This window comes from Pristis pectinata, chromosome 4, assembly GCF_009764475.1.
Source record: "Pristis pectinata isolate sPriPec2 chromosome 4, sPriPec2.1.pri, whole genome shotgun sequence".
Taxonomy (NCBI): Eukaryota; Metazoa; Chordata; class Chondrichthyes; order Rhinopristiformes; family Pristidae; genus Pristis; species Pristis pectinata.
Genome location: NC_067408.1, coordinates 61,692,837 through 61,708,062, shown reverse-complemented (window position 1 = coordinate 61,708,062; position 15,226 = coordinate 61,692,837). Strand labels below are relative to the sequence as shown.

Genomic DNA, 15,226 nt, shown 5'->3' with positions numbered 1-15,226 from the left:
TAATCTACATATATCACTGTAATATAACACACCTATCTACACTCTTACAATATTTGCATCATTGGCAAAGTTTGAGATGCAGTTTGTATTTTGGAGTAAATAAACTTTAAGTTTTTGAGAAAAGGGCAAAGGTCAGTGATAGGGTGGAGATAGGGTTGTCTTCTCAGTCAACCCCTCAGGACCAAAGATAACTTGTTTCCAGTCCGGTTCAGACTGAGGTGATTGAAGAACCTTATCTGGAGCCACAGGGTCTCCACAGGTGGTGCTTGATGGGGCAAGTAGGTGGTTTCTTTTGAGATGCCGTGCACTCCTTCTGCTGTTTGTGTATGGCCTCCGTGTGCTTCTAGCACACAGTGCCTTGCTGGAAGCTCCTTCTTCACTGTCAATTATCCAAATACATCAACCATGGAACTGGAGTGGAAGCAAGCCAATATTTGCCAGTAATTAGGAAACCTAGTAGTAAAATATTGAGCAGACCTTCATGCTCAGCAAACTAAATGCCTCATTCAATATTCCTAGTGAGCTAGAAGGAACACAGTCCTCCAGACTATGGCTTTACTCTCCCTCTGGCCAATTCTGGATGATCCCCTCATCCCTCCAAACTGGCGGACGTCTGCTCCATCTTCTCCAAACCAAGTCCTAAACATTGTTGCGGGCCATCCTCAAGCCCTGGGCCACAGCCTTCCGATGCTGATTCCCCCACTTGATTAACGTGGCAATTTGGCTGATTGCCAAGCTGATCAGGTGGCAATTGACTGACAACTCTCTTGACAGTTTTTTTGGATTATTTTGTTGCCTCCCTGTAATTATCAGGGCCAATCAGTCAATTAGATCTTGACTGAATTTAAGAGCAACAGACCAATTTGACTATGTCTTCAGAATCTGATCTTGTTGTCTCTGAGGTAAATGCTAACCTATGAGAATCCACAAATTTACTACTTCAATATAACTTGCTTTCAAATCATTCTGCGTAAAAGTCGTTAACAATTTCAAAGCTGTGAAGCTTTGGTACAGATTCTGTCTTAGATTGGAAAACATTCGTACCCAGAAAAAACAGCGTTGTAAAGGAAAACACACATCGACTCACCTGTTGGAATATGGACGATCCTCACTGCACTGTCTGTCGTGTTTACATGCTGTCCCCCCGCTCCTTTGGCTCGAAATGTATCAATCTTTAGATCGTTGACATCTACTTTAATGTCTACCTAATACAGAGAGTAGACCATTAGCTATTTGAAGTTTCCAAGTAAACACAGCTAACAGTTCACCTTTTACATAAGTTTAAAAGTACCCCATATTTTAAACTAAATGACTGAATTGTCAGGAGCAGGTGGTCAGTGTCATGGTAGAAATTTCGCACTTAGAAGAATCTGAGGCTGCAGGATCTGTGGAGGAATAGAGGGATCTTGGGGTCCACATCTATAGATCCCTCAAGGTTGCCTTTCAGGTCGATAGGGTATGGTGTGTCAGTCTTCATTAGTCCGGGAACTGAGTTCAAGAGCTGCGTGGTGATGTTGCAGCTCTATAGAACTCTGGTTAGACCACACTTGTGTTCAATTCTGGTTGCCTCATTATAGGAAGGATGTGGAAGCTTTAGAGAGAGTATAGAGGAGATTTACCAGGATGCTGCCTGGATTGGAGATCATGTCTCATGAGGATGGATTGAGTGAGCTAGGGCTTTCCTCTTTAGAGAGAAGGAGGATGAGAGGTGACTTGGTAGGTGTACAAGATGATAAGAGGCATAGATCAAGTGGACAGTCAGAGACTTTTTCCCAGGGCGACAATGGCTAACATGAGGGGGCATAATTTTAAGGTGATTGGAGGAAGATATAAGGGGGAATGTCAGTGGTAAGTTTTTTTTTACACAGAGAGTGGTGGATGCATGGAACACACTGCCAGCAGAGGTTGTGGGGGGAGATACTTTAGGGACATTTAGGAGACTCTTAGATAGACACATGAATGATAGAGAAATGGAGGGCTATGTGGGAGGGAAGAGTTAGATAGATCTTAGAGCAGGATAAAATGTTGGCACAACATTGTGGGCCAAAGGACCTGTACTGTGCTGTAATGTTCTATGTTCTATGTTCCTAGTTTGGAAGAGGAAGCATTCAAAAAGAGCAGGGAAAGTATAGGGAGGCTGGAAAAAAGGGGATAACTATTAAAGTACTCCTGAATTTCTCAGGGATCCAGATTTATGAGTCACAAAAATAATTGTTTTTCCTTCCCATAGATTTCCAGAAGGCTACTGTTGAAAATAAAAGCTCACTGTGTTGGAAGGAACATATCAGTGTGGTCAGAAGATCGGCTGGCTAACAGGGAACAGGGTGTAGGCATTACTGTTTTCTTTCTGATTGGAAAGATATTATGATTAGTGTGCCTCAGGTGCTGGGGCCTCAACATTTTACAATTAATATAAATGGCAAGGGTGAAGGCACCAAAGGAATCGTTGCTAACTTTTCTGTTGACACAAAGACACATAGGAGAGTAACTTGTGACAAAGACATAAGGAAGCTACAGAGGAATATAGGTATATTATTGGTAGATACATGGGCAAAGATCTGGCAAATTGGGAACATGGGAAAATGTGAAATTGTCCATGTTGACCTAAAAATTAAAAAAAATATTAACTAAATGGTGGGAGATTGCAGTGCTCTAAGATGCAGAGGGTTCTCGTGTCTTAGTACATGGTTCTTAAAAGACTGCTACGCAGGTACAAGAAATAGCTAGGATGGCTAACAGAATGAACATAAGAAAGAGGAGCAGGAGAAGGCCATCTGGCCTGTTGAGCCTGCTTTGCCATTCAATAAGATCATGGCTGAGCTGGCTGTGGACTTGGATCCACCTACCTGTCTTTTCCCCATAACCCTTAATTCCCCTACTATGCAAAAATCTAACTATGTCTTAAATATATTTAATGAGGTAACCTCTACTGCTTCCCTGGGCAGAGAATTCCACAGATTCACTACTCTCTGGGAAAAGCAGTTATTCCTCATCTCCGTTCAAAATCTATTCCCCCGAATCTTGAGGTTATGTCCCCTAGTTCTAGTCTCACCTACCAATGGAAACAACCTTCCTGCCTCTCTCTACCTTACCTATCCCTTTCATTATTTTATATGTTTCTATAAGACCCACTCTCATTCTTCTGAATTCCAGCAAGTATAGTCCCAAGTGATTCAATCTCTCCTCATAGACTAACCCCCTCATCTCCAGAATCAACCTGGTGAACCTCCTCTGCACCGCCTCTGAAGCCAGTATATTTTCCCTTAAGTAAGGAGACCAGAACTGCACACAGTGCTCCAGGTGCGGCCTCACCAGTACCCTGTACAGTTGCAGCATAACCTCCATGCTCTTAAATTCAATCCCTCTAGCAAAGACCACCAACATTCCATTTGCCTTTTTGATAACCTGTTGCACCTGCAAACTAACCTTTTACGATTCATGCACAAGCCCTCTCAAGTCCCTCTGCACAACAGCATGCTGCAATCTTTCACCATTTAAATAATAATCTGAACTATTTTTCCTTCCAAAGTGGATGACCTCACATTTACCAACATTGTACTCCATCTGCCAGATCTTGGCCCACTCACTTAACCTATCTATATCTCTCTGCAGACTCTCCGCATCCTCTGCAAAATTTGCTTTTCCACTCAATTTAATGTCATCGGTAAACTTAGATACGCTATACTCGGTCCCTTCTTCCAGATAGTTAATCTATATTGTGAAAAGTTGCGGGCCCAGCGCTGACCCCTGCGGCACCCCGCTCACCACTGATTGCCAACCAGAGAAACACCCATCTATCCCAACTCTCTGCCTTCTATTGGTTAACCAATCCTCTATCCATGCTAATACATTACCCCTAACTCTATGCATCCTTATCTTATGGATAAGTCTTTTATGTGGCACCTTATCGAACATCTTCTGGAAATCCAAGTATACAACATCCACCTGTTCCCCTCAATCCACTGCGCTCATTATATCCTCAAAGAACTCCAATAAGTTTGTCAAACGGGACCTGCCCTTGCTGAATTCATGCTGTGTCTGCCTGATGGAACCACTTCTATCCAGATGTCTCGCTATTTCTTCCCTAATGATAGCATTTTCCTGACTACAGACGTTAAGCTAACTGGCCTCTAGTTACCTGCCTTTTGCCTACATCCTTTTTTAAACAGTGGCTTGAAATTCACTGTCTTCCAACCCACCAGGACCTGCCCAGAGTCCAGAGAACTTTGGTAAATTATCACAAACACGTCTACTATAACTTCTGCCATTTCTTTCAGTGCCCTGTGATGCATCCCATCAGGACTAGGGGACTAGTCTACCTTTAGGCCCACTAGTTTGCTCATCACTACCTCTTTAGCGACAGCAATTGTATCAAGGTCCTCACCTCCCATTGCATCCATAACATCTCTCTTTGGCATGTTAGAAGTGTCCTCCACTGTGAAGACCGACACAAGATAGTTGTTCAAGGCTTTGGCCATTTCCACATTACTCAATATTAATTCCCCCTTCTCACCTTCCAAGGGACCTATGTTCACTTTAGCCAGCCCTGTCCACCTTATATAATTATTAAAAAAATTACTAACTGTTATGATATTTTGTGCTAGTTTACTTTCGTAATCTATCTTCCCTTTCCTTATTGCTTGCTCAGTGGTTCTTTGTTGTCTTTTAAAGTTTTCCCAATCTTCCAGTTTCCCACTACCCTTGGCGACTTTCTATGCATGAGCTTTTAGCTTGATGCCTTCTTTTATTTCAAGGCTGGCTCTCCCCACCCTTACTGTCCTTGCTTTTAACTGGAATATACTTTTGCTGAGCACCGTGAAAAATCTCTTTGAAAGTCTTCCACTGTTCCTCAACTGTCCCACCATATAGTCTGTGTTCCCAGTCTATGCTAGGCAACTCCTCCCTCATCCTGTTGTAGTCTCCCTTGTTTAGACATAATACACTGGTTTTAGATCGAACTATTGCACCCTCCATTTGTATGAGAAGTTCAGTCATACTATGATCACTCTTTCCAAGAGTTTCCCTCACTACAAGATTGTTAATTTTACTTGTCTCATTGCACAGGATCAGATCTAAAATAGTATTTTCCCTTGCAGGTTCATTAACATGCTGTTGAAGATGTTTATTGTAGGTTCATTAACATACTGTTGAAGAAGACTTCGTAGAATGCATAGTGATAGCATTCTATGAAGTCCTCTTCAAGACTGCCTCGACCAACTTGATTCACCCAATCTATGTGGAAGTTAAAGTCCCCATGACAACTGCCATTCCATTCCTACATGCATCAAATATTTCTTGGTTTATTACCTGGGCCACTCTAATGTTTTTATTTGGTGGCCTATAGACAACCCCCACCCATGATTTTTTTTCCCTTTACTATTCCTAATCTCTACCCAGATGGACTCAACATTCTGCTCCTTAGATCTTATATCGTCTCTCACTATCGCCCTGATCTCATTCTTAATTAAGAGCACTACCCCACCTCCCTTATCTTCCTGCTTATCCTTCCGTATTACCTGATACCCTTGGATATTTAATTCCCACTCATCTCCACCCTGCAACCACTTTTCTGTAACGGCCACTAAATCATATCCCTTTGTACTGATTTGTGCCACAAGTTCACTGACCTTGTTTTGAATACTACAGGCATTCAGATAAAGTGCCCTTACACTCATTATTCTTTTAGAATCTAGTAACCTTTGTGTTTGACTTTTCTGTACTCCACTCTGACTTTTCAAAGTTTTGCTCTGGTCTCTGCTTTGCTTCCCTCTGTCTTTCTGCATGAATTCCCATCCCCCTGCCAAATTAGTTTAAACCCTCCCCAACAGCACTAGCAAACAATCCCCCTAGGACATTGATCCCAGTCCTGCCCAGGTGTAGACCACCTGGTTTGTACTGGTCCCACCTCCCCCATAACTGGTTCCAAAGCCCCAGGAATCTAAAACCCTCCATCCTGCACCACTGCTCAAGGCACATATTCATCCTAACTATGCTGCTATTCCTACTCTGACTAACATGTTACACAGGTAGTAATCCTGAGATTATTACCTTTGAGGTCCTACTTTTTAAACTGTCTCCTAGCTCCCTAAATTCGGTGTGTAGGACCTCATCTGCTTTTTCTCTTACATCATTGGTACCTACATGCACCACGACAACTGGCTATTATGGTAGAATGATATCATTTACTGTTAGAGGAACTGAATACAAAAGTAGGGAGGTTGAGCTGTAGTTGTATAGAGCGTTGGTGAAACCACATCTGGAGCACTGCATACAGTATTGGTCTTCTCATTTAGGGAAAGATGTAAATGCATTGGAAGCAGTTCAGAGAAGGTTCACTAGATTGATACCTGGGGGTTGACAGGTTGCTTCTAAGGAAATGTGGAACAGGTTGATCTTGTTTAGAAGAGTGCAAGTGAAAAAAGTAATATAAGTGTGGCAGAGTGGATGTTTCCCCTTGTGGGAAAATCTAGAACTAGTGCTCAGTATATAAAAATGAGAGTTCAGATTTATGACAGAGATGAGATGAATTTTTTTTCTCTCAGAAGACTGAGAGTCTTTAGGACTCTTCTTCAAATGGCAGCGAAAGCAGAACCTTTGAATATTTTAAAGGCAAAGTTAAATATATTGTTGATGTGCAAAGGGGTGAAGGGTTACTAGGGCAGGCAGGAATGTGGAATTTAAGTTACAATCAGATCAGTTGTGATCTTACTGAATAGTGTAACAGGCTCAACAGCCTTCTCTTGCTCCTACTTCATTTACTTATGTGAAAGTAAACAAGATTAGCAAAAATTGTCCAAAAAGATGACATCCAAAAAATGATAATTATATAACTCATCAATGTCTAACTATCAGCATAATTAAATTTTGCATAATATTGAGGTGAAAACCACTTGGGGAGGTACTTGGGGAGTATTTTAAACACTCTAGAGGGAATTGGAATATTATTGTCACGTACCGAGATACAGTGAAAAACTTGTCTTGCATACCATTCATACAGATCAATTCATTACACAGTGCATTGAGGTAGTACAAGGCAAAAGATTACAGAATGTAGAATAAGGTGGCACAGCTACAGAGAAAGTGCAGTACAGGTAGACAATAAGGTGCAAGGTCATAACGAGGTAGGTTGTGAGGTCAAGAGTCCATCTTATCATACTAGTGAACCGTTCAATAGTCTGATAACAGCAGGATAGAAGCTGTCCTTGAGCCTGGTGGTACGTGCTTTCAGGAGAAGCTTAGAGAGGCAATGCAGTGGTATTATGACTGGATAAATAATCTAGACACCCAGGGGGATGGCGGAACAGGGATCGAATCCCATCATGGCAGATGGTGATAAATTCGCATTCAAATTCTGGAATTAAAAAGTCTAATAATGGCCATGAAAATCTGCCATCCTGGTCTGACCCTGACCAGGTCTGACCTACATGATCCTGGTCTGACCTATACATGACCCCAGACCCACAACAATGTGGTGGACACTTAACTGCACTCTGAAATGGCCTAACAAGCCATTCAGTTGTAATAAACTACTAGAAAGCTACAAAGAAACAAAACAGGATGAATCATCTGGAATCAACTTAAGCACTGGAAACGACAATGGCAATAACTGTTCTGTCTACCCTGTAAAGTACAAAGGAAGTAAATGACATATTGCCATTCCTTCACTGTCACTGGGTCAAAATCCCTAACAGCATTGTGGATATACCTATATGTCAAGGACTGCAGGGGTTCAGGAGGCAGCTCACCACCACCTTTTCAAGGGTAATTAAATGCTGGTTCAGCTGGTGAAGCCCAGGTCCCTTGAATGAATAAAACAAAACTAGTAGGTGAGAGTTAAAAAATATCAGGACCTGTGTCCCTAAAGAGACATACTAACTTAAAAAGGGCTGATTCTCAGCATGGCTTCAAAACATAAAATGTTTGTCAGCTTTCACTGTATTGAGATGACCTCAATGATTAGATTGTCGTGCTTTAGTTGAATACATCTGACAGCTATGGAGCAAATATGGAGCAAAAGAAATGCTGGAGGACTTCAGCTGGTCAGGCAACATCTGTAGAGGGAAATGGATAGTTGACGTTTCGGGTTGAAACCCTTCATCTGGGACTTCTTTGACTATCCATTTCCCTCTACAGATGCTGCCTGACCCACTGACTTCTCCAACATTGTTTTTTGCTCCAGATTCCAGCATTTGCAGTCTCACCTGTCTCCAGCTATTTAAATATGGTGCTTGAGAGACACAAGTTTGATACAGACCCCAGCTAGTGGCACAAGTGTACAGCACAGCTGTGACTGAAGGCAGGCTCAGGAAGTAGTTGGCTCAGATATCAGAATAAATCACACATTGTTATAGGCTGACTGTAACCTCTGACAGAAATTCTGTTTACTTTGTATTAGTACTTACACAGAAAAAAAAATTGCAGCCTGAACATTAATATTGAATCGAGGACAGATTCTGGTCAAAATTAATGTCAGCAAAGTAACGATGATGACGAAATAATGTCACCAAAGGATGACAAACACACAGGGACAGGCATCTTTCATTGAAGGTTTTTAAAAGGATATTGAAACCATTGCAAATGCCCTTAACTCTAATTTTCTAAACATCCCTTGATTCAGGCTTTTGCATGCCATGCCAGTATTTAAGTAAGATGAGAAGCAGAAAGCAAGGAATTAACATCAGTTGTCAGGATATTATAATAAAGGATAGAGTGACTGAACACCTTGAAAATTTTCAAGTAATCAGCCAATAAGGATGAATAATAACCATAAGGCTGACTAAATTTTTTGAAGAGGTGACAAGTTGTGAACATCCATGGATGTTATTTGTGGGTACTTTCTGAAGATGTTAGATAAAGTACCCCACAAAGACTGTCAGTAAAGTTGAAGGTTGACTGGGAAGTTAGCTGAGCAGCAGGTGACAGTCAGCAGAACATGCAGTTACTCAAGTTTGCAAGATGTAATTGCTGAGGTTTGTACGAATGCATTGGGAGCCATAATCATTCACCACATTTATAAATGTGATGAAGGGGTAGAAAGCTGCATATCTAAGTTTGCTAATGACTCAAATATTCTAAGCAATGTAGATTGAAGCATTAAATTAGAAAGATGTAAATAAATTATGCAAAGGAGCATTATTATGGCAAATGGCTTTCAACATAGAGAATTGGAGCAGCATAGTGATAGAGCCGCTGCCTCACAGCTTCAGCGACCCAAGTTCAATCCTAACCTTGGGTGCTGTCTGTGTGGAGTTTATATGATCTCAATGTGACTGCGTGGGTTTCCCCCCCAGGTGCTCCAGTTGCTTCCCACAACTCGAAAATGTGCTGGTTGATAGGTCAATTGGCCACAGTAAATTGCCCCACGAGTGGTAGAATCTGTGGGGATGGGGATGTTGACAGGAACATGATGAGAATAAAATGGATGGGGTTGGATTAGTGTGTAAAAATGTGTGGTTGGTGGTTGGCACGGACAGTAGGCTGAAGGGCCTGGTTCCGTGATGTATCTCTCTATGACTCTATGAATATGGAACCAATTAAGGATACACAGAGCTGGTAAGAAGCTATACATAGTGAATATCCAGAGAGGCTTGGGTGGGGAGATGGGGATCCATTCAAATTAACATTTCCTGGGAATGTACACAGAATAATCAAAAAAACTAGCCTTTACAAATACAAACTGGCAAATGAGAGGACATAAATTATGCTACCACTATACCTAGCCTGGTTAGGCCACATCTGGACTATTGTGAGCGATTGTGCACATCTACAGCTTGAGGAGGACATATTAGCCTTGGAGTAAGAGCAGTGATTTAACAGACTACTGGATTCCAAAGGTTAAATTACAAGTGACTATGGAATCTAGGATTGGAACTTTAAAGATATTAAAGAAATTGACAGAGTACATAGAAAGAAAATATTTCACTTAGTTTTGCAAATATGGAATAAGGGAACCTTGTGAAAGTATTATAACAAGTTTGAAATTAGGATGCAGTGAATGGTAGAAATTTGGCCTTCTCTTCCACAACCCGCAATTACTCATTTTAAAGTAAAATTAACGAGATTTTTGATAACCAGGGGGTATTTGGGGATATGGGGAAAGGTTGGGAATAAATATGGGAAGGCCACAGACCAGGCATGATCTTATTGAAGGTCAGAACAAGCTTGAGGTTGTAAAAGGCCTCCTGCTATATACCTATGTACTTCCATCCACCCCAGCCTCTGTATATTAAACACAGCCTACGTGAATGCATAGCCTCTCACCTCATCAATCTCGGGTAGAACAATGACAGTCATGGTGCCAGTGTGGATGCGTTGCATCCGTGATGACAGGCCAACTTCAGGAATCCTCTGAACTCTGTGGGTCCCACCTTCATGTTTTAAGAACCGGTAAGCATTCTCCCCTGAAACACATGCTGAAGCATGGTGTAATCCTCCTAAAAAACAGTAAAACACATACAAAGATGTGATAAGGCACACAAGAGGAATGTTACACTTTGTTGCATCTATTTTAAAGCAAGGAGCCTGACTAGTAAGGTAGGTGAACTGAGAGTGTTGATTGGCACGTGGGAAAATGATATGGTGTAGCGGCCCGGACCCGCAGGACTCAAACCGCCATCGGTGGCCGCGGGCGCATGTGCGGGAGCGCGACACGAACTAACTGCGACGCGGACTAACCGCGGGGCGGGCCTTCTGGCGGGGACCGCATGTCACGTCCGCCGGAGGGACTCTCGGTTACTTTGGTGAGCGCGCGTGCTTTGTTTCAGTCAGTAAAGTGTGCTCCAGTCCAGCCGCCGGTCTCTGCGTTTTCTTTCCTGCCACGTGCTGCGTTCGGCTACATTTGGTGACCCCAACGCTCCCAGACGGCATCTGAAACCCGAGACATGAATCCCAATGACTCGCACAACGCAGTCTCGCTCAAGCTCCCGACTTTCTGGGCTGTTAGCCCCATGTTTGGTTCGAGCAGGCTGAGGCCCAGTTCAGCATCAGAGGCATTACAGCCGATGCAACGCGGTACTACTACGTGGTCAGCGCACTCGACCAGGATATGGCAGCGCGGATCATTGACTTCCTGCACCATCCACCTACGGAGGACAGGTACATTAAAATCAAGGCACTCCTCCTCCGCACTTTCGGACTCTCCCGCCGCGAATGAGCCGCGCAGCTCCTGCGCATGGACAGCCTGGGCGACCGCAAACCATCCGAGCTGATGGACGACATGCTGGCGCTCATGGATGGCCATCAACCCTGCCTCCTTTTCGAGCAGCTGTTCCTCGAGCAACTGCCAGAGGACATTTGCCTCCTCCTCGCAGGTGAAGATTTCAGCGACCTGCGCAGCCTCGCGGCCAGGGCGGACATTTTGTGGCACAGTAAGCAGCGGGGAGCAGCTTCCGTCTGCCTAACCATGACCGCGCAGCCTAAGGCCAAGACCCCACAACTGAAACCGCTGAGACCCACAGGGGACAAAGACGAGGGTTCAGACCAGTGGTGTTTTTACCATCAGAGGTGGGGGTCAAACGTGCGCCGCTGCCGTCCACCGTGTGCCTTCCGGGGAAACGCTGGGGCCGGCCGTTGCTAGTGGCTTCGATGGCTGGCCGTTGCGACAGCTTCCTGTTCCTCTGGGACCGACACTCCGGGCGACGTTTCCTGGTGGACACCGGGGCCGAGATCAGCGTCCTTCGCCCCTCAAACATGGACACCCGTACCGCAGCCCCAGGCCCCGACCTCACCGCCGCGAACGGCACCCCCATCCGGATGTATGGCTCGCGTACCATCCTGCTGCGTTTCGGCCCCAGCTGTTTTACCTGGACCTCCACGGTAGCAGCGGTGTTGCGGCCATTACTAGGGGTGGATTTCCTACGGGCCAACCGCCTTCTGGGCAACCTGAAAGGCCGGCGTTTGGTCCACGCTGAGACTTTCCAAACCTTCCAGCTTGGGGAAGCCCAGTTCCCGGCTCTTCACCTGGACTCCGTCACGCTCTCGGGTGATTAGTTCGCCAGGGTGCTGGCAGATCTCCCCTCCATCATCACCCCACAGTTCTCCACTACCGGCCCCAAGCACGGCGTACAGCACTACATTCCCACACAAGGACCACTGCTGCACGCCCGGGCCTGTAGGCTGCCACCCAACAAGCTTCACCTCGCCAAGGAGGATTTCCAGGAAATGGAGGAGATGGGGATCATCCACCGCTCGGACAGTCCTTGGGCATCGCCGCTGCACATGGTGCCCAAGTCCGCAGGAGGTTGGAGGCCCTGCGGGGACTACAAGAGACTTAACAACGCCACAACCGCCGACAGATACCCGGTGCCCCACATCCAGGATTTCACGGCCAACCTCCACGGGGTGGCCATCTTTTCAAAAATCGACCTGGTCCGAGGTTATCATCAGATCCCCGTGCACCCCGGCGATGTGCCCAAGACAGCCCTCATCACCCCTTTCGGGCTGTTCGAATTCCTAAGGAAGCCCTTCGGCCTCAAGGACGCCACTCAGACTTTTCAGAGGCTAATGGACTCGGTTGGGCAAGGCCTGGATTTCATTTTCATCTACCTAGACGACATCCTGGTGGCCAGCAAGTCACGCAAGGAGCACGTGGCCTGAGCGACCACAAAGTGGCAATCAACCCAGCGAAGTGCCAGTTTGGGCTGCCGGAAATCGACTTCTTGGGCCACCGGATCAACCAGAATGGAGCCGCCCCTCTGCCGGACAAAGTCCAGGCCATCCACCAGTTTCCCAAGCCCAGTATGGTCTAGGGCCTGCAAGAGTTCATAGGGATGGTGAATTTCTACCACCGGTTTGTGCCGGCAGTGGCGCGCATCATGAAATGGACGCGGAGTCCATGGAAGCCTTCGAGCAGACCAAAGAGGTGTTGGCGAAGGCGGCCCTCCTAGTACACCCGAAAGTCGATGTACCCACGGCGCTCACAGTCGATGCTTCCGACACGGCGGTTGGCGGAGTCCTGAAGCAGCTTGTCGAGGGCCAGTGGCGACCGCTCACCTTTTTCAGCCGACACCAGCGACCGCCGGAGGTGAAGTACAGTGCTTTCGACAGGGAGTTACTAGCACTCTACCTAGCCATCCGGCACTTCTGGTATTTCCTCAAAGGACGGGATTTCACCGCGTATACGGACCACAAACCCCTCACCTTCGCCCTCGCAAAGGTATCGGACCCATGGTCAGCTCGGCAGCAGAGGCACCTCTCGTTTATCTCGGAGTTTACCACCGACATCTGCCACATCACTGGGAAGAACAACGTGGTCGCCGACACGCTGTCTCGTCCCCACATCCACTCAGTGACCACCTCAGACCCAAGGGTCGACTACACGGCACTGGTGCAGGCACAACAAGCAGACACTGAGATCCCGGTCTATCGCACCGCTGTTTCAGGACTCCGGCTGGAGGATGTCCCCATCGGCCCTACACGGTTCGGCTCCTGTGCGACACATCGACTGGCAGATCTTGGCCCATGGTACCAACAGCATGGAGGTGGCGGGTATTCGACACGCTACACGGCCTGGCCCACCGTCTATCTGGGCGTCCATCAAATTGGTCTCGGACAAATTCGTCTGGCACTGCCTGCGCAAGCAGGTCAGACACTGGGCCAGGACCTGCGTACACTGCCAGACAGCCGAAGTCCAGCGGCACGTGAAGGCTCCCTTCGAACAGTTCCAACCGACGCTCAGCAGGTTTCAGCACATCCATGTGGACATCGTTGGCCCCCTGCCCGTCTCCCGGGGCGCCAGGTATATCTTCACCATGATCGACAGGTTCACCAGATGGCCGGAAGCCATGCCGCTAGCGGACACATCCACGGAGTCCTGCGCCAGGACGCTCATCGCAAACTGGATCGCCAGGTTCAGACTTCCAGCGGACATTACCTCCAACAGAGGGGCACAGTTCACGTCAGGGTTGTGGATAGCACTGGCATAGCTCCTGGGCACCCACTTACACCACACCACAGCGTACCACCCACAGGCCAATGGTTTGGTTGAGCGTTTCCACAGGCACCACAGCCCTGATGGCGCGCCTCAGAGGGCCCAACTGGGCAGATGAACTTCCCTGAGTTCTACTGGGCATCCGCACGGCCCCCAAGGAGGACCTGGGCACCTCCTCGGCGGAGTTGGTTTACAGCACCCCCCTGACAGTCGCGGGCGAGTTTGTGCCGGAGGCCCAAGATCCAGCAGGGACTCCGGCGGAAGTGCTGACAAAGCTGCAGGACAAGGTGGGGAGCCTGGCACCGGTTCCAACCTCCAGACATGGCACTACACCGACTTTTGTTCCTAGGGATCTCAGGGACTGTGAGTACGTTTTCATTCGCAGGGGCATGCACAAGTCCCCTCTGCACAGGCCATACGAAGGACCCTTCAAGGTGATCTGGCACAACGGATCTACATGTGTCGTGGAGGTGGGGGGCCGCCAAGAGACCTTCACAGTGGACCGCCTCAAACCGGCGCATTTGGACATCGGACAGCCCGTGAAGGTGCCCTCACCACGCCAGTGGGGCAGGCCACCCAAGGTGGACACACAGACTGGGGATCCCACGCCCCCGATGGGTGATTCTGGGGGGGGGGGGGGTGTAGCGGCCCGGACCCACAAGACTCGAACTGCCATCGACGGCCACATGCGCAGGAGCGCGATGTGGACTAACTGCGGGCGGGCCTTCCAGCAGGGACCGTACATCACGTCCGCCGGAGAGGCTCTCAGTTACTTTGGTGAGTGCACGCGCTTTGTTTCAGTCAGTAAAGTGTGCTCCAGTCCAGCCGCCGGTCTCTGAGTTTTCTTTCCTGCCACGCGCTGCGTTCGGCTACAATGGTTGCTATTACATAGACATAGGTGAAATAAGGGCAGGTCTGGCAACTCATCATTCCAGGGTATAGAATCTTGAGATGTGACAGGGGTGTATAAGAAAGAGCAGTATCAGTGCAATATTAATTAAGGTGTCCACTACTCCAATAGTGAGGAAATCCCAGAAGGCTCTTCAAACAAGGCCACATGGGTAGAAACAAAAAGGGGACAATCACTTTGCTTGGCGTATACTACAGGCCTCCAAACAGTCAGCAGAGAGAGAGAGGGGCAGATGTAGACAAATCACAGAGACAGATATAGATGAATAGGAGTAGTAGGGGATTTCAGCTTCCCCAATGTTAACTGGGATCGCTTTGTTGTGAAAGGCATTGAGGGTGGAATTTTGAAAGTGTGTCAGGAGGGGCTCTTTGAGCCAATAGGGAGATAAT

At 46.9% G+C, this 15,226-nt stretch overlaps 1 protein-coding gene across 2 annotated transcripts in view; it reads right to left on the bottom strand.

Moving 5' to 3' along the window:
- LOC127569242 (peptide chain release factor 1, mitochondrial-like) overlaps window positions 1-15,226 on the bottom strand; it is a 43,530-nt gene that overhangs the window by 20,168 nt on the left and 8,136 nt on the right. For both annotated transcript variants that reach the window (XM_052013684.1, XM_052013683.1), the window contains exons 6-7: window positions 10,261-10,433; window positions 1,088-1,205 (exon numbers count right to left, since the gene is read on the bottom strand). In XM_052013684.1, the coding sequence (XP_051869644.1) occupies window positions 1,088-1,205; window positions 10,261-10,433 (291 nt within the window). The remainder of the gene's footprint in view (window positions 1-1,087; window positions 1,206-10,260; window positions 10,434-15,226) is intronic.